This window comes from Phoenix dactylifera, chromosome 3 (assembly GCF_051530095.1).
Source record: "Phoenix dactylifera cultivar Ajwa chromosome 3, Ajwa_hap1_PhDact_Kaust_v1.1, whole genome shotgun sequence".
In the NCBI taxonomy this organism is placed as follows: Eukaryota; Viridiplantae; Streptophyta; class Magnoliopsida; order Arecales; family Arecaceae; genus Phoenix; species Phoenix dactylifera.
Genome location: NC_143192.1, coordinates 10627079 through 10654564, shown reverse-complemented (window position 1 = coordinate 10654564; position 27486 = coordinate 10627079). Strand labels below are relative to the sequence as shown.

Genomic DNA, 27486 nt, shown 5'->3' with positions numbered 1-27486 from the left:
ATTCCAGTTCAGAGTAAATGATCTTGCTGATAGCTCTGTTGCCTCTAGGGCATAATTAAGTTGCCAAGAGAAGTGGTGAACAACATAAATAGATGGATGTAAATGCCATATCTAGCTGTACAATCGTCCAAGAAAAACGCAAGCCACTCACTCAAGGCCTCAAATGTTGCCAGAAGTTTTCTCAGGTAAAATATGAATCACAGTGCAGAATACAAACAAAACTTAGAGAGCATTTAAAATACAAATTCCTCTTCCTCATTCCCCGTTGGCAATGCTCCTCGCTCTGCTGTGTCACGAAGCATGGCAGCCGTTGAGTCGCTGATCCCAAGCAAGTACTGCAACCGGGAGAGCTGCTCTGGCTTTGGAATACTCTTCAGATAAACACAGTACAGGTCAGCAAGCTCTTCTTGTGAGGACCAAGACAAGGGCTCGGAAGGGACAGCCATGTCGCAGGCAAGCATGTCATTGAGGGAGGAAACCTGCAGCCAAGATTTTTCACCATTTTTCAATGTCATTTGAGTCGTCAAAACAACAGATCTGATCTGTATTACTTGCAGAATATGAATGTTCAGAATGCTGCTTATAGTTTAAAAAGAATTTTCCAGGTTTAATACAAGAAAAGTGAAATTACCTACTCCAGTGCGCATACTGTTAGCATAAGACCTGCACAAGCTACTTCGTGCCAGGAAGCACAAAATACACCAACAACAAAACACTTATGTTGACAACCTTTTCTAGAATACCGCAAACATAAGAAACTGCTTTCTTGGTAAGTTGTATCATGATTAACTGTAATCTAATCCATCTCAATCCCATCATTTTTTAATTAACACAGTGGCATGTTGTGTTTAGATAATAATAGATTACTTGATTGTGATTGAATTAAAACTTAACCCATCATGAGGGGCAGAATAAATGACACCCTTTATCAATAGAATAATTGCAAAAAACTATACTGCTGCTAAAACCGTGAACTCAAATTATCTTTCTAATTAATCAACAACTTCACAGGGTTTTCCACTTCTCTGACCTCAAAAAAAAAAAAAAAATCACAAAAGCAATTTCACACAGACAATGTTGAAGGTGGGTGTGTTTGAAAGGAATAAGAACTGGAAAATAAAAAAATGTGTATTTTGCCAGCTTAGATAAGAAAAGAAACCGTTTCTTGCAAATCATTTATCTAATGCAGATGTTTGTTTTGCCCTTTTTGCAATTGACAAACAGATGTTAAGACTACTGATGAATAAGCAGAATAAAAATTCAACACCATATATAATATAGAGTCCATACCACTCCTTCTCGATTCCTCTGCCGAAGAAGTGCAACAGCTTGAACCAACGAGTTGGATAGCCTAGCCTTAGCGAGGTCCTGAACAACCCCTTTTGCCTTCTCAGCATCTATGCTAAGATCTGATGGGATTTTTTGATAAACCTCTTCTTCATCAAAGACACCTGTACCTGATGAAAAAATCTCCTCCACTGTTTTCTTAAAGAGGTTTTCACGAAGGCGTTCTGAGATCATGCTGTCCAAATCAACATTTGCTTCTTTTAACTCTCGGACCTGTTGTATACCAATCCTCCCTTGACTCACAGCTGTTTCAATTGCAGCTGCCATCTTTGTGGTGGTTATATTCTTAATGACCTTTTGGGCATATTCTGCAGGCAGGCCCACCTGCTTCTGCACCTCATTGAGCTGCTCGATCCTGGCTTTTGTCAATTGCCCATCAGCTAGAATCACCTCAGCCTGCTTCATGAATGCCTGTTCAGCTAAGTTCCTGTGTATTTCCACTATCTCTTTACCAGTAAGCCCAAGAATTCCTCCAAGCTGATTTAGCAGCAAATATTCTGCATTGTCTTTCTTTGTAGTGATTTGAGCCCCAAATGGAACTACAGTAACTTCCCCGGAAAGACAGAAGAGCAAGTAAGTCCTGTAAAGGTCAGCCCTGTCCCTCTCTGGAAGGTCATCCTTGAGGTTTATCTCTGTCTGACCCGCTTTGCCCAGCTTTGCTTCAAGATCTTTGCTGGGCCTTGTCTTCCTTAGCGTCTGTAGGGACTCCCATTCATCTTCTTCATCGGTTTGTTTAGAGTCATCCTTGACAGGTTCGGCTGAAATTGTTGTGGGCTCTCCTTTTATGTCAGATATCAATTCCGTGACGACCAAGGTGTTAAAAGCTATCATTTTCTTCAGCTCTTTTGCAGCCTCAATTCTGTTGCCTGCGCCTTTTGATCGTTGTATATAATTCATGAACACTTTGCGCACCTGAATGAAAGATATTTTCAGTAACATGTCTAGCTGCTTTAATAGGGCTCAACCATCATCAAGTTTCACAAAAGAAGTGCCTTCACATGCGCAAAAGTTGGTCTTGCTATTAGGGGAAAAAAAACATACTGCTTTGCTAGCAATGGCCATGGCAGCATCCTTTGTAAGGCGCAAGCCTTGAGAAGCTTTTCTTACGGAAGCTCTAACTTCAGCATCATACCCCTCAACACCTGATGCAATTGCATCCTTCACAACCTGAAAAATTCAATTATGCATTAGTCAAAAACACAGAAACACAGATGTCAATTATCAATCAATGGATTCATGATAAAATAATTATTCATTAACAAGATAATCTTCTTTGATATGCAAAATAACACAATATAAGTTTGCAACCAGAATTTATAAGTCTTCAGTCTGTTTTCACTTTTACACAAATATGTACATAAGTACATAAGTTCCCATCCTTCGAAGATTAAAAAAGAATACAGTGTCGAACTACAAAGCAAACAACAAAACAAAAAAGTGCAAACAGTGTGACTAACACTCGGCGGGAAGAATTAAAAAACAAACAGCAAAAGCAAAAAAGGGTTGAATATTTAAAATATATGAATGGGACAAAAGGAAAGATTAAATTGCATTCGTACTCTGCTAGTTATCCATTTGCCTACCATAGATGCAGTTTGGGGATATAATAATCTACTATCACAATTTTAGATTTCTACTGGTTTTTAGACTATTGAATTTATTCAAAGTAAAGTAGAATCTTTTCTTTTAGCATCTCAACACTGACTTAGATTTGACTGAAGCAAGTGGGATACTTTTAGCTTACAGTCACTACTTCCCTCTCTACTGCAAGCAAAGTATCCATACCATAGAAGGCTTCGCAACTATCCAGAGTTAGCGTGCGTACTCTTTTTATGTTCTATGAACCTACAACTCTCTTTACTGAGCGAGTATCTAGATCTAGATAATCTGCCAAAGAATATCTGGAGGGGGAGACCCCATATTTTACCAGCATCTCTTTCGGTTCTTCGGTCATCCAGAGGTGTATATTCCCATTCTGCCTGGATCCGGTATTATTAGTCATATTGTATCGACCTTTGCGGGAAAACAAAGATTTTGACCTAAGCGTTGTAGTGTTGCCTAATTGTTCGGCCAGAGATGTCAAATGCGAGATCTTTAGCTACTTGTATCGATTTGCTCCAGTATAATTAGACACAATGCGCTGACAGGACGGGAGTTAATTAAGATTGAGGGAGCAGGGAAGAGGTTGTTATATTATTGGCTAGAACTAGGATAATTATTGTACGAGGTCTACCCAATGCTAGATGCAGAGGTGCATAATAGATCGATATGAACATCATGAGCTATCTCGTAGCATCAACATAGTTTGACTCATCACTTGACTTCGGAAACGGAACATTTCATGATTTTCCTTCTTTACTTAGATGAAGCACACTGGAAGTGCTCAACAATACTTAAACTATATAACATACTGGCTATTAAAATATATAACATACTGGCTATATTTCAGGAGATGCATACAGAGAGAAACTAGAAACTACGAGTCCAAGCTCAGAGACCAGCATGGCAAACTTGGATACCTTTTCAAACAGGCGACCACAGATGTCAGCATGTGCTGCATCAACAGCTTCCTGAGGAATACAGAAAAGAACTCGTAAACGCAGTAAAGTAGCGACATCCTCCTCACTCAATTCTCCAGCAGTTACAGACTGCTGTAGCTTCCGCCTATATATTTCTGCGGGTTCAAAATGTAAAAATTGTAAGCACGTGATTGAAAGAAAAACAATCTTATTGCAAGACACCAACTCAACCTCTAAGCATAAGGAAAGACATTTTAAACATGAAAAATATCATACATCACAGATCTTTGATGACAAACATCCAACAAAGAAGGTTGACTTCTGCTATCTTTCTTCTGCATATATTTTATGCACTGCCAGGAAACTTTGCCGTGCTTCATTTTACATAAAAGCAACTGAATTTGGTTGCCAAATAAAGTAGCAGTTTAGCAGTTGGCCATTCATCTAGAATTACATCCGAAGATGCAGCTTTCTTTACACACACTAAATAAATAAATAAGTAAAAGCCTTGTATTCAGGAAATTTTATGTTACTGCCACGCATATCAGCAGTGATTGACCCAAGACATTAGCATAGTGGAGCAAAAACTCAGGATCTAACCAGAAGGCACTGCAAAGAACATGCCTATAAAAAATAAAAAAAGTACAACAATATTTTTCAGGGGAAGAAACTATGAAGTGCTTTGAATTCATTGATGATACAAAAGGCACCTCTCTCACATGCAAAGCATTTCACACACTGACATGTAAAACTTCTACCAGACTTGCTACTTCAATGTAAAGAGATTCCACAAATGCATGACTTCTAGCTATGTAGAAAAGATACCCAGGAACATCAAAAACAAGCAGATTTTCATCTCAAAGGTTATGCATGGACAAACCCAACAATACCAAAAGTTGACAAATTCCAATCTAGAGAGGTTGAAATTAAGTTCTTCACACCAAAATGGTTATGCATCAATTTCCTTAGTATGAATCCAAGGTTCACCGTCTTGATACCAGACCCCGCATCGATACCATGATGATGTGATGTCAGTATGCTAGGGATGAGGGTCAATTCGGCATATCGAGACTCGGTGCATCCGTCGTACCGAGTCTCGATTCAATATCAGCATGGTATGGTACGTCTAGATAGAGTTGTACACACTGGTACAACAAACCTTGATGCAATCTTAAAAGGTGATATTCTCTGCAATATGGTTAGTCTAACCTTAAAAGATACCGCATTATCTATATAAAAAGATAAACTGGCCACAGAAAGCTACTTAAAAGAGCTCAAAGAAGCAAAAAAGGGGGGGGGGTAACTACTCAAAGATTTCAGATAACCAGCAGAAATTTATCCGAGATCCTATAGTAGCACGCAGCAGCATCCAATTGCAACCTTCATTCTCAAGTAAACATAGTTTCATCACTGACACTTACTAAGATTTAGATGTAAGTTCAATAAAGATCACTTGGGTAGGATTACAATTTCTCCAGATTTGAGAATTTCCAAAATATTCCAGTCAGTGACAACAGAAGGACCATGCCCTTCTGAACACACATGGTATTATACTCAAATCCCAGAACCTTCTAAATGTTTATATGTTGAGAGCATCAAGTGAACTGTCACTTGGATCAATGGATTTAGAAGGTTTTTCGTAGAAATTCAACCAACTAAATAGCACATTTACTCGGGTTATGAAAAGCTGGGTAATATGGTTCCCATATTGGCCACTATAGGAAATGTCAATTTTCTCTAGAATCAGCCAAACTGGACCAATACTGCCCATCTCAGGCCAAATCAGGGCAGCGAGGGGCTTATTGGGTACCTATCACCCTAGAATCAGACTGATCTATACTTCTTAATACTGCTCAAGGTAACTTTTGAATTGGTTATTTAGTCTGTTTTCCACCATTTCAAGGTAGGAACAAGCTTAGGGAAAATCCGGGAGCTATCCAGATACATTTCCCCGAGATTCAAAGGAAGTACCATTAATTCTCAAAAAAGAAAAACTTGGGAGGTTTAAGTTGTGGGACTTAAAAGGATGACTCCCAGATCACAATCAAGGAAACAAAGGTCCGCATATTTATGACGAGGTGCAATACAAGGAGGATATGAGCCAACACCATCAGTCCCATACTAGTACATTATACTCGAGCAGTTGTGTGACTCCCTCTACCAAGTGCACAACATCAACCTGCTATGCGGTGACAACGACAAGCCCTCTAGGCACTCAATATGGTATCAAGGTGAGAGGCTGCAGTTGTATGCCAGAAACATTTCAAAGTTGTTCAATAATATCATATATGTATACATTTTTTTGTTACTTTTGGAATGAGTACTGGTTGTAGACTATTTCATCTTGAATCTTCAAAAGCTCCAGTAGCATTCATTGATTCAATGATTTCTTGTAACCTAATTGCATTTCAATTATTAATTATAACACATGTTTTAAAATATCTATAATTCCAAGTTATGTGTTGTTATGACATAGAAGATACCATACAAAAACCATGACTAGGGCATTCAAATTGATACGCTTACCATATCACAGAGACAAAGCATCAAGACAGTAAAACTAAGGAAAAGGGGGAAAACAATTTTGGAGGTCAAAAAAGGCCGTACCAAGGGCATGCTGACCATGTTAGAGGACCAGTTCATGCCCTTTGTTGATATGGTGCACAGCCCACACGTAGTTGATATTTGTTTGATTCTCAACATGTCAAACCTTGAGATATCGTTCTTAATCAGGCATTCCATAAAGCATAAGGCAATAGTGCCAAAGGATCATCTATGTTGATTTTATCTCCCCCCTTTTATCTTTATACTTACCTCCTAGTTATACCTTAATAAATTTTTAATCACTTAAAAGAAAACATAGAAATGTATATCAACAAATATATCAACTTTTTTCAACAACTTTGAATAACGAATTCGAAGAAACAAACAGGTCTATTTGTGAAATTAATAGCGGAGGTCAAGCACCCCAAACCACTTATTATTAGAGAAAATGGTGTGGAAAACCTCAAACTACCTCAGCGAAGGAGATGAATTGGCCCTCCAACAATCTGACTTGAATTTGAGCTGGCTTAAGGCAGTAAAGAAGATGGATATTGTTGCATGATAATATTAAATATGTAAAAATCTAGCGCATTATTATAAAGCTAATCTATCATGATAAAAGCTTGCAGGTATACCCTGTATATGTCATTGTTGTGAATCTACTCCTAGATAATGTAGGGAAAGAAATTACTTTGATTAAAAAGAAGCTATGTTTTTATTGTTTACACATCAATGGCTCCATAGGAAAAGGAAACTTAAGAATCATCAAGTACCTTCATGAATCTCACTAGCCTTTTGTGGATCGAAATGTAGTTCTTCACAAAGGTTTTGAAGGAAGGCTGCTTTGCTTGGAGCTGCTTCCAGATCGCCACCACTAAAAGATTGTGAAAGCCGCCTCCGGTAGACCTTGGAGGTAATGTCCAGCATAATGGCTTCTGCCTCACGATTTCCTAAACCAAATATATTCTTCAAATGGCTCAAAGCCACAAGCTGCAATTTTTAAGAAAGAAAAACTAGACTGAGAAATTAATATGGTTGATGTAGAACCAAAAAATTGCAAGATACAAATGCTATTCTAAGCAATCAAGAAAAGTTTAACTGGGTTGCTAATTGCAACTTCATTAACTAATGTAACGAACAATAAATTAAAAAATAAAAATTTAAGAAATGTTAAAATATTCGGAAATATAGTAAAGGTTGATAAATAAACAAAAAAGATATGTTCATTTTTAGAGTACATTTTTATTACCTCAGATCTTTGGATGTATAGTTTCCATTATTTAATCTGTTACTTTAATAAATACAAAATTAAAATACATGTTTCACATCATTTAAGTGTGTAATATCATTCAATTGTTTGATTGCAATTTGCAATGATAAAAATTGACATCCACATTTTTCAAAAAAAAATGCAACATTTTCTCTTGAAATTTGAAAACATAACAGCACAAGATTCATAGTAAGAATTTACTTGGAATCTTATAGGAGAGAAATTATGAAAAGCACTTTAACTCAGGGTTCACAGTCTTGGTACGGGACTTCATACAAGCACCATGCTAAAATAGTATCGGTTTGCCTAGTACAGGGATCAGTTTGGCATACCAAGACTCGGTACGCCCCCTATACCAAGTCTTGCTTCGGTAACGGTATGGTACGACATGCCCAATACGGGGTGGTATGCATCGGTACGGCAAACCTTGCTTTAACTTAGTCATGAAGGAGATTTTTGGCTCCAATATTGCATATCCACTGCTTATTAGAATCAATCTACTTGAAGAAACCCCATCTCTCTTTCCATAGAAGCCTTGCAAAATCTAAAAAAGTCTCTAATTTTTTTTCAAATAAAAACAATATATGATCACTGATTTTCTCAAAACTTACAAAGCATATTCCATTTTCTTTTAAAAAAAGGAAACATATGATCTAAAAAATGGCCAATCTTACACCAAAATTAGTCCCACAGGTTAATTTCAATAAAAACTCTGAGACCAACTATTATTTCAGATATGTTCCAAAGGAAAGTTATGTTTCAGTTCCAATTTCAGAGTTCTGATCAAAGTTTAAAACATGATGCAAAATCTATTTTTATGTACAACATGTATCCATTTATAGAATAAAATATCAGATGAGAAAGGGAATATACTCTACAAACTCTTGTCAAAGGTGGACAACAAACAGTTTCTGTTACAACCAATAAATCTAAGATGACTTTTGTCCAATATAAAAAATGTATGCAAGAAAGAGTTTACATCAAGGCTGATATTTTGATTGAAAAATGGTTAGTACTATGGACAAACAGGAAAAAGAATTACATGCATGATCCAACTTCGTTACATGGATTTTCATGTGGCCAACTTTTGCTTTCTAGAAATTTCCACATATTGCTTGAGTAGCTGAACGGAAATTGCTTGCTTGGTAAAACATCAATGTAAATGCTGGATTTGCATGACATGACACATGCCATGATAAACACTGGCATGCAGCATTGGAATCATATCTGTTTCATGCCAGAACTTGGCATGTAGCTGTGCCTGTGCTAGGCATGTACTGATATGGAACGGCATGGCATGGCACAGTACATTAGATGACAGTGCCAAGACTGCATGCCATCAGCAAGCCATGCTTCAGACCTATGCTGCATGACCAACAAGTTGTTTGTAACATACTATCATATATCTATCAAATGTCAACTGGGTGAATTTAAATTTCATCTACGCAAGTCATATAAAAGAAAAGAGGATTGAGTATCACTACTTCTCCATGTCACCTGCATCTATTGACAAGGTATTTAATACCCCAATCTCTCAAGCACCATAAATGTCAATCTCCCAAAAACACCACGCATACTCATCCAAAAGATAAACTCCATATTATCTATCTAAATTTCAATATCCATTGTACAGACCGATGAAACATTTCAAAGTATAACAAATCCATGTATTTTTATGCAATAAGTCTATATAAAGGTTACTCATCTTCAAATTACTGGTCATATTCTACCTCAAAATGATATTATAAATCAAGTGTCATGCCCCCCTAGTATTATATCCTGGAATTATCAAGATTTCCTTATTAAAGTTTAGTGTCAAAGTAATGTTGCCTCGATTTTGTGGTTTTCGAATAGAAATATATATACATACATATATATACATACATACATACATACATATATATATATATATACATATATATATACATATATATATAACTTTACTATATTAAAAAGAGTGATCAGGGTTCTTTGGGTCTGTCACATTTGCCCACGAAGGGAATATTATTTGATTTACAAACTAAACTTTGTTATACAATAATCGCCAACATGGGTAATTTTGGAAATAAAAACATGGCTAATAACTAAATCTCATCCAAATCAAATTCCTTTCTTTTTATCCTAACTAACTTCTCTCCAACAAATTTATGTCCTCTTTATCTCTATCTCCCACTCTAACAACCTTATCCACCTCTAATTTCTATTTTCCATTTTATTTCTTCATTTTCTATTTTATTTTCCATTTATTCAATGTTATTCACTATTTCTTTTTTTTTTGCTACTAAGCACATGTACTTGTATGCTTATGTATGCATATATGTATATATGTATGTACTCTATGCATGTATAGATATGCATATATACAAGGTTTGCCGTACCAGTTGGTACCAAACTGTACCAAGCATACTGAACCGGTACGCAATCTCGTATTATACCGACACTCGGTATGCCTCGTCATCTTATACCGTACTATTACGGTGTTGGTACCCATACAGGGCCTGATACCAAGATGGCAAACCTTGCATATATAAGTAAATACATACATACATACATATATATATACATACATGCAAATAAGTAAATACATACATACATACATATATATATACATACATGCAAATATGTATATATATATATATATATATATATATATATATATATATGGGTGAGACAGAGAGGACTAACAAAAGGCCTGGTCAACCAAAGACTAAGGAAGAGGCACAGGGTGCAAAGAAAAAACTTTACACTCACTGCTATATTTAATGCCGGTGATTAAGAAAAGAAAATCTAAACATTTGGATGTGAACTAAAAGGCCTAAAATGTCTACTAATAAAAAATCATGTGTTTTGGAGATTGCTATATGATGTAGCAAGCGTCCCGAATCCAACGCACTATATCATTCCATTATGATTATCTACTTGGGAGGATGCATATCCTAGGGGTTTCAAAACATATGAACTTTCATAGATAGATATTTTATGCCATCTAGATCCCATCCAACAATTAGATTTCTATTCAACCAAAAACATTAAATTGGTCGTAATTGTAAATGCATTTCTTTACACCTCTGTATCTAATAAAGCTGCATATATATATATAAATATAAATATATAGGTGACAATACTGCAATTAGATACAGATACTAAGAAAATGCTGACTGATATGTCATACTCCTTTAGCGCCTGCTTGGATGTGGCAACTATTTATCTGCGTTTACAGGACACCAGTACTTGTCAAGAAAGGAAAAGGAGAAGAACAGTTGTGCAAGGGATGGTGCGAGCCACTGGAATCTAGAATGCTGATTTTGGGACAATATAAGCCACCCAAAATGGTGATTTACCTTATCCGTGACAAAATGAGCATGGGAATCAAAGATACCCTGCTCTTTCTCACTTTCTTCTCTTCTTCACCTACAAACCATGGATAGTCTGTTTGTGCATCCAGATGCCCCTTAATGATATATAGGAGCAACATATAAGGGAACAGATTCAAGTATGCGTCAATGATGACATTTGTGGTTCGAGAATCTTTAAAAAAAATATCATTGAAATATCTATTTCAAGATCAAGAAATGCTCAATATTCAAAAAATTCAGTGGAAAAAGGATGCTGCAAATTTCAAATGAAATTCTGGAACCGAATTATTCACAAAATTAGATGGTTTTCCTGAGGTCCTCTCGGTTAATACTCAACTGTATTATTTATGAAAAAGTTCAATAATAACTCTATCATCTACATAGGGAATTTTCTAGGGTCTGACTTAATCAACAAAGATCTATCTAAGCGCTTAAAAAAGAAAAAAAGACAACAGGCAAAGTCTTCAAGGCTTAGAGATTTTTGCCATGGAATCTAATGTCGTTATGACTTCAGCTCATTGGAAAAATATCTTTATGATAGAAAAGTTTTACATCAAAGCTTTTGGTCAAAAATGTTGTGACCAATTTCTATGTAAAATATAGCAACAAGTCCCAAATCTGCTCCCTAGATATACAAGAGTTGGGTACCTTCGCTGAAGATCAATATTAGATTATTTGTTGGTAAATGTGTATGGTTCCTAATGAAAATTGAAAAATATATCCTAATAATTCAAAGCTTTTATAAAAGGCCATGGTGATTTTAATGATAACATTGATCTTCAAAAGACCCTATTTGAGGACACTTTGCTCTATGAAGCAATCACTCCAGAGTAAGGATTGTTGAACCATCCCACACTGGGCAGCTTGGGGCATCATGAACCAGACCAGTCGATTATTAGGATGGTTCGGTTAGTTCAAACGGTATAAAGCCTCTCCCTATCTCGCAATCTCTCGTAGATCCCTCTCACTTCTCCGCTCTACCCTCTCTCCCTCTCCCCCCCCCTCTCCCCCTCCTCTAGTCCTGAAACATCAAATTATACTTAAAATCATTGAAAAAGTTTTAAAAAAAATTGATTACCAATAAATCAAACTTCAAAGGCATTGGAAATAAAATTTGGCATACCGATTTGGAACCGGTACACTTCTGCATACCGTGTTGGTACCGTACCGAATCGGCCACCGACCGGTACGGATCCTGATACCAGTTTGACAGACCTTGGTTGATACGTATTTTGTATTTTAAATACATTAAAATACTCTATTAGTTGTATATTATATTGTACATAACCATGACTTCAAAAATATATTATGCATGCCAAGTTAAATTCTATTTATGGTAAAAACGACATCAAAACCATGATAAAATTACAAATTAGACAATAATATTTATCAAAATAATAAATGAAAAAAGAAGAACAATGAGAAAACAAAAAAGAGAAAAATAAGGAAGGTGTACCGAGTGTCGGTATGGACCAAACCCATATTGTATCATACTGATGGCCAACCGATACAAGTCTCGATACCAATTCAACAATCCTTGTTTAATTGTGCAATTATCAATGGTCAAACAAGAGACATTGGAATGATGGAGGAGAGTTGCAACATAAAGCTTGTGTAAGAATAGAAAAACTAAATATTGGCACTTGGAAGATAAAGCACTCGGACTTGAGGATAGCAATCCTCAAGTCATGTGCATTCACGACCACAGTCTCTCCTAATAAGACAAAACGAACTCTAGAATCACCATAATGAGAAGGTATAATTATCTTAAACCTATATGCATGCTTATTTATATTAAATATCATAAACAAAGGTCCTAAAATTCTACTGTAAGTGCTCTAATGATCCTAGGATTCCATTAGCCACTACACTCAATCATGTTCTTTTTTAAAGAAAATTGTATAAGCCTGTTGTTGTCAAATACTTATGTCAATTTGGGAGCTCGAAGCACATCCACTCCCAGATGAAAAGTTAAGATATCTAATAGTGTCCACAAGTCTCCAAGAATAGTGTTATGTTATAAGCAAAGGTCTAGGAAGCCCAATTTAATAAGTCAAATAAAATGAGACTTCCACTCAATTGGCAAGTAATGTACAATCATCTTTAACAACATATCTCTAGAGTTGGCCAAAGCTTGCAAATCTATACCTATACATGAAAAGGGAAAACAAGGCCCTCAGAAAGCAACATGTGCCCCTTTCTCTACCCTCTCCCCTCTCTCCTCCCCTGATCGTCCTCTCTCACCTCTTTGCTCCGGATTCTAGTCCTCTCTAGAGGAAAACCCTAGTGCCCCCTCCGACGATAATACCATCCATAGAGAAGGCCCTGCCTATCGCCTCGACTTGTTCGAGCTCATCCTCCTCAAGTCAAAGCCGGAATCTTCGTGGCCAAGTGAGTTCTTCATCTCCCATCTCATCTTTTAGCCTCTGCTCCATGTTATCGTCCTCCACTCTTTGGAGGTAACCCTGAACGATCCCCCTCTGATGACACCGTCGTCCATCACTAGTGCCTCATTTGTTACTTTGGCCTCTTCAAGCTCATCCTCCTCGGGTTGGCACGGGGATCTTCATGTCCAGGTAAGTCCTCTCTTTTCGCCCTCCCTCCCTCTCTCTCTCTTCTCCCTCTCCCCTCTCCCTCTCTTACCTTCTCTGGCCTCTGCTTCAAGTTCTAGTCCATCCTCTAGAGGAAAACCCTAGCACCCCTCTAATGTCGCCGTCGTCCGTGGTGACGGCCTATTTTGTCACCTTGACCTCTTTGAGCTCATCCTCCTCGAGTTGATGCTAGGATCTTCATGGCTAGATGAGTCCTCCCCCCCCCCCTCCCTTCCTCCTTTCCTCGTTCTCCCCATCTCCCTCTCCCTCACCTTGGTATCAATATGCATCATGTTGATATAGTACTTAGTACTTACCAATACTGAACCAGCAGTCGTCCGGTATGCCATTCGGTAATGGTTCGGTGTACATTGCTCCAAACAAAACACTAACACTTTTTCTTTGTCATGATTCAATATTTTCCTTTGTACAATTTCACAAACTGGTTTATACGTATGATGTTTCATAGTTTATGCCGACATGTCAATGTATCTGTATTGCCAGAATCTAACATACCAAATATGTCAAATATCAGACAAATTATCCAAATTTGTGTTCACCTTTTTTTCTTCAAGACGTCCATTTGGAAAAGAATCCGCTGCATACACTCTATATAGCAATTTTAAATCATCCATCTTTCTATCACCATCATATTCTCCACCTAAGCAAGAATACACATCAATGTCATTTTATTGTTACATTGGACTAATAAGAGGCAAGGAAATTAAGCATGAAAGAATTCTATGCACCTAATAAAGAAACAGGTCCGATCCCAGGGGCAAATTGGTCAGCTTCAGGATGTTTGCTTAATGATGTCAGCAAGTCATTGAATGCCAGAACCTTATTGAGCTCCTCAATAACAAGCGTTGTTCCTGTGCTGCATCCCTTTGATTTGTTAGTGAATATGTTAAAGCTAAACCTGAAACAGATAAATGAACTACTTGCAGACTATGTATAACAAATCTTCATATTCAGATTTATAACATTCTCATGCCACAACTTATATAATAAAACTACTGGAAATATATAATATATTTATATGCTTATTTTTTAATAAATTCTCTTGCTCTTTAATTCAAAATTTTAATGATAATATAAACAATGGAGAAACTAAAATGGAAGCAAACCATCAATCTTGTTACCAGCCTTCTTAGATTCTGCAGGCAATAAGTCAGGAGTTTTGGCCTGATTTCCCTTACACAGAGAATCAGTAATGAACTTGCCATGTTGATCTTCCCTTTAAAATGCTGAAAAAGGGGCTTTGCTGAAAAAGGGGCTTTCTTCAATTGCAAATCTTTATGAATGATTGGAGAATATAGTCACCATTTAAATCTTGAGGAACTTTCTAGTTTTGCCTAAATCAGTCTAAAGTAGAAGATTTTTTTCCACAAGAGAGAGATGAAAGGCTATTGTGAACTTCTGCTAACCACACAAGGAACAAATGTTACAAATCTATAACAATCAGGAGGGCAGCTCACCAGGAAAGTTGATTGATTTATTGAACCATGTCAACAGTCTTCCAAGGTATGGAAGACAGTAAAGTGGACTACTCATATCCCATTAAGCATATCTGAGCAATCGTACTTCAGACTAAAATCATGAATGTTTATAATCCACAGGGTTCCGTTTCACAGAACAATGGTGATTTCAAGATCTGGCCACACTTCCATCCTCAAAAAATCCGTCCTTAAGCCCTTGCTTGATCACCATAGCTCCAGCTATAAAAACACAGCCTACAGTTAGAAGATAGTGCAACATAGCTTGGCTAATCTATTTGATGTCTTTTCATTTTCATTTCAGGCTTTGACTTCCCTATGTTGATCATTCATATCTGCGACACAATGAAAGAACCCAATTGCCAAATCCACAGCGGTTGTAGAACAATTTCATGGTAATGACAAAAAATACATTCTTGTTTTGGTCAATACTTTAAGACAAAACACAGCTCCAAGGGATAGTTTTGCAGCCAATATGGATGGTGTCCTGCAGGATTTCAAGTAATAGCCCTGCCGTCTTGGACAAGTCAGTCGGCAATAAAATCAGCATTGTCTCCTTCCCCTTATCAAGAAGAGAGAGAGAGAGAGAGAGAGAGAGAGAGAGAGACACACACACACACACACAGAGAGAGAGAGAGAGAGATTAGGCTCAAAAGTCCAAGCATATGAATCATACAAGTGGAGCTTCTTATCTTCTCTGAAGAATGATCTCATTATTTGACCTCTGGCCTGTGTAAGATTCAGAATGACCAACAATCAAGATCACCGATATAATAGCAAAAGGCATATTAATAAGTCCATTATGGAGTTTGGACTAAAAAGTTTTTCAATAGAATTAAGGATGAATATAAAGTCATCTCCACCCCAAACTCTAAGAGACAAGGATTCTGCAAAAGGAATATTTGAATGTCCATGATGAAAGGCGGCAACCCTTCTAATATCCTCTGCGAGATGAACTCCTCAATTATAAGATTCAAAGTCATCAAAGCACTATTAAAGCAGCAATTACAAAATGTAACGAAAACCCACGGATGGAAAGTTGCTGAGTGAAAATAAAATTACATCACTATGGTGGCCAGTTGTCACATGGGATATTTAATGACACCACTTATTTCAAAATGAAACAAAAGTTGCAGGTCATAATGCCAAAGGATATCCAACTACCTTATCGTCCTTGCAATAAAGAATGCCCCTACTCTTTTGGCAGTCAACACATGGGACCCAACAATCTGAAATTCCACCAATCAAAGGATCGTTTGAGCTCCATGCACCAAAAAGAATCTCCAATTCTCCATGTTCCCTAATGATCCTATGCATCTTTCCAAATGGACCCTCTTTGCACCAGGTGGTTATTGCTACCAATCCCCCAAAGCTTGGAACTATGTAAGAGTGTAAAAAAAAAACATGATCATCAGTTTTACACTTTGTGGTCTAAAATTATTTGAAAACTCAAAATTTTTAACCTAAATCTGATTTAATTTTAGATTTGCAAAAATCTGTAAAGATAATGAATCTACACTCTCAGGGTCACCTTAATCATGATCCCAACCCTCAAGCCTACTTGAAAGAAGAGCACAGAAAAAGTATTAAAAATAAAGGAGGATGGGAAGAAGATTGGAATTAAGAATAAATCGCTGGATGACTAATCAAAGGTTAACATGGACAAAAGAAGATCAAGCATGACAGAAAGAGGTGGTACAGCAATCAAGGGCAAACGGGTGAACACGCTGCTTTCCTTTTCTTTCTCATATCCTTTATCTCCTCTATTTTCTCATTAGTTTCTTTCTTTTAGGCACCTAAGAGAGGTTCATAGTCCCGCTCTCTCAATGAGATAAGAAGGGAGAGCAGATACATATCTGACACCATTCTTTTCTTCAAATGGGACCCATGTATGCTGGCTAGCTGTTCCATCAAAAACGAGCATAACTTGGGGCCCTTATGACTTAAGAAAGTGGACCAACACTACAAAAAATATCCACCCAAACTCCTAAATCTCACTCCATCATGTAGACACCAATTTCCAGCAAAATAACCTACTTACGAACAACAAAACTCAAGTTCAAACCCCATAAAACCTGAAAATACAGAGAAATGATTAAAAAGACTAACCTCTAACAAACAGCAAATTATAAATTAACACTAAACCATAAAGTTGAAACTAAATAAACCTAAATGCTAAGCCTAATCGAGAGAAAGTATCTTTATTGGTTGGTTTCATAAAAAAAGAATATCAATAAATTACTGTCTGAAGAAGGTTCTAACAGCCAAAACTTTTCTTTATTGTCAGTTCTAAAAGAAGGTTTAAATTACATATGTACACCAAAATGATATTGATGACCACTGTTTCAATTGATAGAGTATATTTTTAAAATTGTCTTAAGAAAAAATAGTGTCAATCATTTTGTGATAATGAGAGATTGTTGAGCGAAGAAAATTAGGGATTTTCTGGAGACCTATTTGAACTGGAAAAAATATTTTGGTGTTTGGTTTCCCTAGATGTTCTAAGAGATATCTCATCCCAATATTTAAGACATTTGCTCCCAAATTTTGATAAGATTAAAGTACTTACTCGTTCATTAAAAGCATACGAAGTCACTGTTAAATGTATTAAACTTCATCATTTGTATAATACTGAAACAATACATATTGCTAGTTCATTTTAATCTTCAGATGCAACGCATCCACAACCCATTAGAATTGCCCAGAAGATGACTTTCATCTCTGGTTAACAATCTTGGTAAAAAGTGACATTGTTACAAATTTTAATTTAAAAACTTGTTTCAATTAAATCCCTGCATTAATATTAAGTCTAATTGATCTAGAACTTGGCAGTTGTGGTTTTGTATTATGTTGAACTTATTCATATGCTTAAGAGACTCTCTGTCAATAAATGAAGTTTAGGTAATTCCTTCTAATGTATTGCTCTAATTGATAGACATGTACATGGAGTGTTTACTGGCTTAGCTACCTTAACAAAATCATCATGATTACTAGAAAATATAGAATTTGACTTCCTAATGAGACTTTACACATATGACCATGCATTGTTTGAAACAAAGTGACAAGACATTTAACTATAAAATAAAGAACATTCTTAGTCAGCAAACTGATAAAGATAAGCAAATTTGACAAGAATTCAAATCCCAATGTTATTATAGATTAAGAACAGATGTTGTACATTGCTTTTGTCCGAGATTTCAACATGCCAAGCGCCACTGAAATATTTTCTTCAATCAATTTTCTTGTGTGTTCCCTCAACATCTCAGAAGCAATCTGCAAGTAACCAATGTCAAATAGGTCCACAACTTATAATCTTAAACTATAGAAGGGCACATGCAATATATATTAAAGAAATAGATATGACTTAACCCCAATAAAGAAGAAATATATATATTTCATAAAATAAAAAAATTGTAGAACAAAATAAAGAAGACAAAATTATAAAATAAATAAACAAAAAGTAATTTAAAATAAAAATTCATTATAGAAAGCATAAAAAAGTAGATGAAAATATAAAATCTACTAATACATAATGGGAAGGCCCCAATTGCAGAATGCGTGTGAGAATCTGGGGTCTCCCATGATTGCAACACTAAAAATATAAATGCTGAGAGTCCAGCATGTGCTGAACTCTAGAAGCCTCCCATGGTGCCATTCTTAAAAGGAAATAGTTGGAGTCCAGCAGGCTGGACTACTGAAGCCTTTAGTTCCATTTCGAATCATCCCCTTCTATGCTTAAGAAATAAAAAAATCTCAAAATCAGCAAATGCCTTCCATTTTATGCAGGTCGTTTTGGCATATGAAACTAGTAATATAAACATATAAAACATAATAAATTATTCAAAAATTTAATGCTCCACAGCCATCAATATAATCACATTCATAGCCCAATTTATGCCAGGTTCCACAAACTCTAATTATCCAGTTTCTATTACAAGATCTCAACAATGAGACACTCGTATAAAAATCCATTTACTATAACAAATTAGGAGATACATTACATCCACTATTTATTGTAGTCTATTAGGGATTAGAAGTAGAAAGCTAGTTTGTTTGGAAAGAACTCAGGGAAAAGAAAAGTCAGTATCAAGGAATTGATTCTTTAGGAAATAATAATGGGAATACGGTTCCAAATAGAATTTTTTTTGCAAAGTAAGGTACTTTTAAATTAATTGAACATTATTTTGGTCCAAAAAAGTTGACAAATGGAATCCGGCAAGGAATATCAAAATTGAAAATTCCCTTTCTGTAATATGGTACAGATAATCCTTTCTTTAGTATAAAATTAACTCCCTGAATGTGTCCTAGATTCATGGAGAAACAACTGACAAACTTTTGAGAAAAAACCTAGCAAACTTGAAAAGGTGGTTTGTAAACTATCCATAGACCATTACAGTTCTCGTATATCTGTTAAATTCCCCACTTTTGTGCATTTCTCACCTGAAATTTTGTATCTCCCTAAAACCTTGATTACTTCTCAACTATATCACCATAACAGGAATATTTCAAAAATTGATCTAGAGGCCAACAATATGACAAACCAAAGATACGTTAGAATATAAATTACTTCATGGACTGTCAGATGTTCATAACAATACAGTAAAAACAGCAAAAAAAAAAAAAAAGTGAAAGGTGCACATACCTCATCAGAGAGTCTATATAGAAGCTGTGATTTCCTCAGATCAATAAGCTGGTTCACATCAATGTCTGAAAAAAGATAGAATAATCAATCAACCATAGCATGCAAACTGAATTAAACTCATTGTCAATAGTCTCATTGGAACAAAGAGAAATCTACTTGGATTTTGGATGTCCACCCAAAGAAACCAAAGGTCTAATATTAATTTAAAACTAAAAAGAGGTGCAATTAATAGTGAACATTCGATAATTAGACTAATAAACAAAAATTTCCACTTATAGTCTACTTTTAGCTCATTTTCGACATATTATCTCTAAGGAGAAATTAAATTTTGAAAAACTTAGCATCTCAAAACATACAGAACAGATATAATCCACAATAAGCTCTTATTTTAACTCAAATGAAAATTTTACCCATTAGTAATTACAGCAACAAATTCTTTTACCAAGAACCAGTGTTGTTTTGTCAGTACAGTATCTCCTAGTCATGTCATGGGCGAGCAGATTTGACACAAACACTAAAAATTAAAATAGTAATAAGAGCTTGAGAAGAGGTACCCTAGCAAGACACTTGTCTCACAACCAACAAAACATATGTTTGAAAGGCAGATTCCTTCTCAGGTAGGTAGAACGTTCTGCACAAGGTTTGAAAGCTCAGCTTTTGTTTTGGTTTTAGTTAGGTTTGCTAGGTTTTGATTTCAGCTCAAGTTCTGTTCAAAAAATGAAGAAATAGGAAAACAAAGAAAAATAAGAGAAAAGCAAAATAAGCCAAGCCAAGGAAGTAAATGCTACATAGTTTTAAAACATATTATATTATTTTAATCATCAAATCTATGGTTTCTTGTTTGGGGCTGAATGCTTAAAATATGAAGAGTCATAAGACCTTTTGAAGACCAATGAAACATTATAGAGTTAGTCTTTACTAATAATCTAATTCCTGAACACCGAAAAATGCAGTAACATATAATTACATATGAATATGAAACATGATATAATAAGTACAATCAGTTTAAGTACGAAAGACTCAGTTAAATCTACTAAATATGAAAAGGTAATGACTAGATATATCTCATACACATGTCTTGAGGATTTAAACTGAGATCCAGCAGATCCAACCTCAAATCTTGTGCATTTGGGACTTTTTCTCCTACTTCTCTTCAAAAAAATTATCTTAAAGACCCAAAAGATTCTCTTATATCTAGGAAAAGCTACCTTTCTATTAAACTTCTTATATCCAAACTGCCACATGCTTCTTTTTTTTTTAAAAAAAAAGTTCTAAAGTATATGATTAGTGTTAAGAAAGTACTTGTTCCTCATAGGTTAGACCTATCCTCCATAAGCATCTTTTGAATTTTAATTCAAAAATGAAAAAAATGATCCAAAATGGGCACTATATAGTTGAATTAAAGAAGTAAAAGAAATGACCTCAAAACGACCCTATAGTTAAAATATGACCATAAAATGATATTTGATATCCGTATTAAGAAATATGACCATAAAATGATATTTGATATCTGTATTAAGAAAAAAAACAGCATTTTCGATTAGTTTAGGCTGATACCACACTAAAACCTACCAAACTTGAACAACCAAGAATTTCAGTTAGTTTCAGAACATGTAAGGCAAGATTGATCTTTTTGCCCAAAACTTCAATCCTTGGCTTCACGACTATTTCCTTTGGCACAAAAGTTTGAAGAGAAAAGTTATCACAGGGAGATATAGTAGGTGGCTCCAATAATTGATGCTATGCCAACATTAACAGTTAGTCTAGTATTTCTAGTAATGGCACACTTTGTAACCTATATCTTTACAGGCATATAGGACTAGACCTATAGATGACATGGTGATATATCCAAATTAGGAAGACTTAAAAAATTGTGATAACAATCTAATTGTATCACCAGTTTTAAGTAAAGATACAGAAAGAAAATTCGTGCATCACCTCTTCCGATCAGCTTTAGCTTTAAAGCATACAATCTCTGAGCATTGTCTCGCACAGCAATATCAACCTGGCATTGAATAACTAATTTTGTGAGATTGATAACTAGATTGCATGTTTCGTCAAGAGCTGGGTTACTGAAATCTTCAGAAACCCAGTAACAAAATGAAGTTGTATTGAATGGAGAGAAAATATATCCACAAATAAACTATCGAAACATGAAACTTCAACAACCTATGTAATTCAAAATATGTAGACTGAAAACTCACAAAATGGAGAAGTAATAGGGAAATTCTATCAAATGCAAGATCTTTATGATGCAAGAACTTGGAATAAAACATGTCTACTCAAATCAATTGCTCCATAAATTATTCAAGAGAGTTGTGATACACAGTCATCAAGATTTCACCAAATAAGATCCAAAAAGGTATATTTTCTTCCTTTAACTCAAATGCTAAGCGAGGGAGAAAAAAACATCAAGGCATCTGGTCGTCCAGCATGGCTACCCTCTCTACACACACTGTGGCACCTACATGTCATATGCCCAATGTGTGAGGCCTGGATATGTTACATAAAAGCTGCAGTGTCAAGTGGTCAGAATTTTCTGGTTTCACTAAGAGTGCATGTGTACCGTGACCAGCTGGTATTGCTCCACGTTTTTGTCTTCAAGTGAACCTAGAACTTAAAGCTCAACCCATCCCTGCCCATCCTTTTACTACAGGAAATGAATGGACTGATTACAAGATAAAATACTAAGCACCAACAAGATTTAAATACCTGAGCATCAGTGACTTGGAAAAGACGCTTCCAAGGCAAAAGGAATTTTGACGCTTCCCCAAATACAAGTGTTGAAACATAGATGAGCTTTTGAAAGGCCTGTGCAGCAAAGTCACTTTATAGTTGTCAGCCAGTGCTTGTTCCTTCAAAGACCTAAACAGATGTGGATTGTTTTGCCCAGTAGATTCAAAGTATGCATAACTTACCCGGCGTTGCTCTATATTAGCCTCGCAATCTCCTGTTTCCAGCCTTTGCCTGAAAATATGCCTTCCGATCTGCAAAATTTGAAAGCAAAAAGAGTAACAAGAAGAAGAAACAAAAACTTATAATGTGCTTAATTAAGTATGATAAGTAGAAACAACTCATCAAGCAAATAACTAAACAGAAGAATTTTACCTCTATATGAACAGATGCTGCATCTGGATCATCAATTCCAAGAGCTTCTTTAAATTTGATGATTGTCTCAACCTCGTGTCCCTTAAGATTTTCACCACCAGGTGGAAGAACTGAAGACACAAACCTGAATGAAGTACGAAGAAAAAAAATTTATCAACTGAGTTAATGAATAAAGGTACTTGATCTTCGTGGCTAAACTTCTTCAACTATTCAATCAGTTCTTCATAAAACCAGAAGGCACTAAAAGGGACAGATAATAAATTGTTAGAGACAAAAGACTATAATAGGCGCTTGTCAATGGAAGTATTCCGAAATTTTTAGAGATACTACCAATTAAGTATTGGTAGTCCCTTAAAACAAATTTACTAGATGAATAAGATGATTATTATAAGCATGTAGAGTAAGGCAATATGCTGCCACTATAACTCTTCCGCAAATGATTGCAACTGTTATCCAAGCATTTTTACTATGTCTTCATATTACTGACTCTGACCAACTAGATTAGAAAAACATCATCAAGTAGCATAAAATATGATTAAGAAACATTCTGAACATACTTCTGCAGCATAGATGACCTTCACTTAAGAGTTCAAATGTATTAGCAATTGTGCTTTTTGTGCATTAACTTTATCACCACGATTTGGCATAATCAATGAAAGATGTTCCATAACTTTATATGTGTCTTTAGTATTTCATAAGAAGCATACCTGAATATCAGTATAAACTTCATATTTGCACATGACACACAAATGGTATCAAAGTAAATCAGTGCCAGACAAAACATAGCCAGGTATACATGCTTAGAGACAACAAATATATCCACGTAAGTTTACTCTGTGTTATCCCATATTTTTGGATATCTGTAGCACTGTCAAAAACTAGCACTTTCGCCAGCACCAAAGCAATAATGAAAGGAATAAAATGTAGATGCATATATATTCAAATGATTTTGTATTCATTATACTGCTCACCGGCTATACAAATCACAGAGCTCGGCTTTGAAGGCGTTATCCTGTCTGCTAACACCATATCTGCAAAGTAAAATCCAGAGGGGGGAAATAAAACAAGGTTAAACCATAAATAATACAAAAAGTTAACAGCCATGTAATAACTTAAAAACCAATCAGAACCTCTCGTTTTAAATATAATTTGAATTTGAAATGAGAGATACACTCATCAATCATCGCCCAAATAACGAATAGCTTAAATAGAACACTAACTGAAACCAACTGCATTCTTCTTGGTCCCGTTTCCTTGGTATCCAGAAACCACTAACAAGCCAAAATTCCTAGATCGTTAAACCCTATTCACTGCCAACCCAAAACACTGGAGCCAGAAGCCAATCAAGTTCACCCTCGAGCAATCTACTTTATCTGTTTATCGTCCCTCAAACGGAAACAACTAAACGATCTGATGAAAAAAAAAATCAAACTTTCCGGGAACAAAACTAAACCAACTAACTTTTTGGCGACAGCTTCCACGTCCTCCTTCGATACTGCCGTCGGATCATCATAACTAGCCACAAGATTGTGCAAATTCACTGCAGCAACCTCCGGAACGCTCGAATTGAGAGCATAGACCACCGCACCACCGGCCGCTCCAAGAGCGGCTGCCCCACCGAGCGCCGCAACCCGGCTGCCTACAAAGCGAAGACCTAGACCGTACCCTGCCGCCAGAGCGGCGGCAGCGACGACGACGGAGCTCGCCACCCTAGCCGGAGGGGGCAGGGCGTCGACAAGCACCTGGGGTCCAGAGAGCTCCCGGCGGCCTCCGAAGATCGACGGGCCTACGGCGGGAGTGGTGGCGGGGGCGGCGGCATCGGAGGCGGAGCTCTGGGGAACGGAGACCCGGCAGCGGCGGCGGGCGCGATGGCGGCGGGGAGGGAGGCGGAGGAGGAGGGTCGCGGGGTTGGAGGGGCGGAAGAGGAGGTGGCGAGAAGGGGTGGCAGGGGCGGGGGTTAGGAGGGCGAGATCCATTAGCCGCCGGCTTCTTTCTCTTCCTCCTCCTACTTGTCTTTTCTCGTGGGAGGACAGGAAAGAAGAGAGGGGATAGCGGGGGGGCGAAGAAAGGGTTTTCTTGGGTACGCGACGGATGGGCGATGGGCGATGGGCGATGGGTGAAACTCGTTTCACACAAGTACGATATTTTAAAATTATTTTAAAAAAATATCCATATCACTTCCAAAAATTCAAAAAAAAAAAAAAACGATTTTGATTGTTCTTTGTTCATGCTATTTTATTAAAAATATTCTTATAATTAAATCATAAAAATAAGATTTTCATGAATACTAATAGCTATTTATGAAATATGCCATTACTCCTAAGTTTAATAATTAATATTTTATTTTATTTTATTTTTGGATGAAAAGGGTGGCGCATGCACCTATTTTATTGGAAGAAAATGGTATATAAAATGAAACACCACAAGAAAAGGATCAGGAGCACGAGTGGAGTTACGATCAGGCAGAGGTCAACTAGAACAACAAAAACTAGAGGAGCTCAGAGTGTTCTTAATAGCCATAATTTGAGAATAGCTGCGGAACAGTGATGCTATAAATTTTCTCTATAAGGCATCTCATTCCGGTAACATAAAACAAATAATAAAATAAATTTAATTAATTAATATTCAAATTTTAATTTAAATAATTAAAACTAAATTTTTAATATCTCAACAAACCAACAATATTCAAATAATCTTATAATCAAATCCTATATAAATTAAAGATATCGAATTCGGTCTCTGGTCTCTCTCCCGAGAATAATCCTAGGCCATCTTAGTTCTCAAATATGTAAAAATAGTAAGATATATAATAATGAGGTAAACAACCTAGTAAGTAATGAATACTTTAATTAGTTTAATCAGGTAATAAGTTAAATAATTATTTATAGAAATAAGTATATAGAATTCATTAATTCAAACCAAGCCATAATATGAAATATCATCAAAACATTATGCATGCCAAATTCAATCTTTCTCAAAATCAAATTTTATTCATAAATCCAAATTCTTTCAAAACATCAAGTTTATCTCGTCAATCGTGAGCTATGACTATATTTTTTATATGGTAGGGTCATGATACCGCGTATCTTCTTGGGGTGTGCCAAACATTTTCTTGCAGCAAAGTCTTTCAGGACCACGTAACTACTTGTAGTATGTCGTGCATCTTCTTGCGACATAAACCTTTCATGATAAATCAAGTGCCAACATATTAGCCCCCATTGGTAGGGTTCTTAGCATAGTCAGGCTGAGAGTTTGAAACAATCATGCAGTTCATATCTCAGTTCAACAAAAATACAAGAAATCATTCGATATTGAAATCAATCAAATGAGTTCAATATTTCCAACCATGCATCATCGTGATATTTTAAAATAAAGTATATTAAATAATAAAATATCATTCATCAAAATCATGCATCATGAATAGTATGATTCAAATTTTTTAATATAATAATATTATAATTTGTCAATAAATTTAGAAAAACGGTTATATTACTTACCATGCGAGCGAAACCAACCTATATATTTAAATAATTTTGAAAATTTCCCTCAGAACCGAAACTTCAGCGAGCACTCAACTGAAATCTCCGATGAGCACCGTGAGCCAAGACCGTTGGAAGTCAAAAAGAGAATATGAAGAAACCAACGATAGTTTAGCGGTGGTGATCAGCAAAACCTGTCGGTGGTGAGGCAACAAGGGGTGCGGGTTCTTTAAATAGCCATTAGATGCTAGGTTTTCTAGCTCTCGTAGAAAATCGAGATGGAAGAGTCCGTTTTCTATTCCAAGTTGAACATGATTATATTTCTTTTCCGTCTCCTACTCTAACTTGTACATCTGGGCCGATCAAGTAGACTAGGCCTAGTTTCTTATTAGCTAGGCTGGGTGTCATAATAACAATTGCAAAGATTACGAAAACAATTACATAGAGGTTGTTCTCTAATCCATAAATCTTCTCAGAAGAGTGCACTTGGGTCATTTTCGATCTGATGGTTTTGTTCCATGGTGGGGTTAAGGAAGCAACCATATCTTTCTAAGGTGAGGTTCTCCTTTTTAGATTCTATCCAGTAGGTTGACTCAATGGCTTTGTTCTCTCCAAGGGTTTTACCTTTTTCAAATAATGCTAGCGCCATTGTGCTAGTATTAATTGATTAATTAGCCTCAAATCTTAAACATTGAGCCCTCCTTTTTCTAAGCATATAGTTTCTAGTTACAACGCATGAGATCGCATTGGATGGTGTGGATGCACATTTGAATTTATCAATTCTTTTGACCATCCACTCAGGTATTTTATAGAGCGACATAAAGTACTATGGAAGTATAGATAGAATGGCATTAACAAGGATAAATCTATCTCCCAGATATAAAAGTATGCTTTTCAAATCAATGGCATCCAATCAACTATGGCGAGTGAAGGAGAGAGGGGAATCTTGCAATTTAGCTGAGCAGTAAATCGAGGTTTGTCTACACTCTCAATGCCAACTAGGAAAATTGAGATTTTGTGAAAGTTCATAGTCAATCATGTCACAAGTTTGAAATAATATAGTATTAACTTCAGAACACATATGTAATCCTTCCTAGCCTAGACAAAGATGAGAATATCGTCAGTATATTGTCA

At 36.1% G+C, this 27486-nt stretch overlaps 1 protein-coding gene across 1 annotated transcript; it reads right to left on the bottom strand.

Annotated features, from left to right (window-relative positions):
* Positions 1-7: 7 nt before the first annotated feature.
* TIC110 (translocon at the inner envelope membrane of chloroplasts 110) lies at positions 8-24985 on the bottom strand. Its single transcript, XM_039116905.3, has 15 exons — positions 24335-24985; positions 23845-23904; positions 22874-22997; positions 22684-22752; positions 22478-22576; positions 21704-21770; positions 19766-19830; positions 18302-18396; positions 14377-14504; positions 14188-14288; positions 7184-7400; positions 3867-4021; positions 2389-2514; positions 1291-2259; positions 8-479 (listed from the first exon to the last, which is right to left on the bottom strand). The coding sequence occupies exons 1-15, from the start codon at positions 24847-24849 to the stop codon at positions 234-236; spliced, it is 3036 nt and encodes a 1011-aa protein (XP_038972833.3). The 5' UTR covers positions 24850-24985; the 3' UTR covers positions 8-233.
* Positions 24986-27486: the final 2501 nt, after the last annotated feature.

Excerpts from the sequence above, each read along its gene's own strand:
- TIC110 (XM_039116905.3), bottom strand. The coding sequence starts at position 24,849 with ATGGATCTCGCCCTCCTAACCCCCGCCCCTGCCACCCCTTCTCGCCAC. Across the intron at positions 22,577-22,683 it reads CTAATATAGAGCAACGCCGG|GCCTTTCAAAAGCTCATCTA; the intron begins GTAAGTTATGCA and ends TTTGCTGCACAG. Across the intron at positions 7,401-14,187 it reads GACGTCTTGAAGAAAAAAAG|CTTGTGGCTTTGAGCCATTT; the intron begins GTGAACACAAAT and ends TAAAAATTGCAG.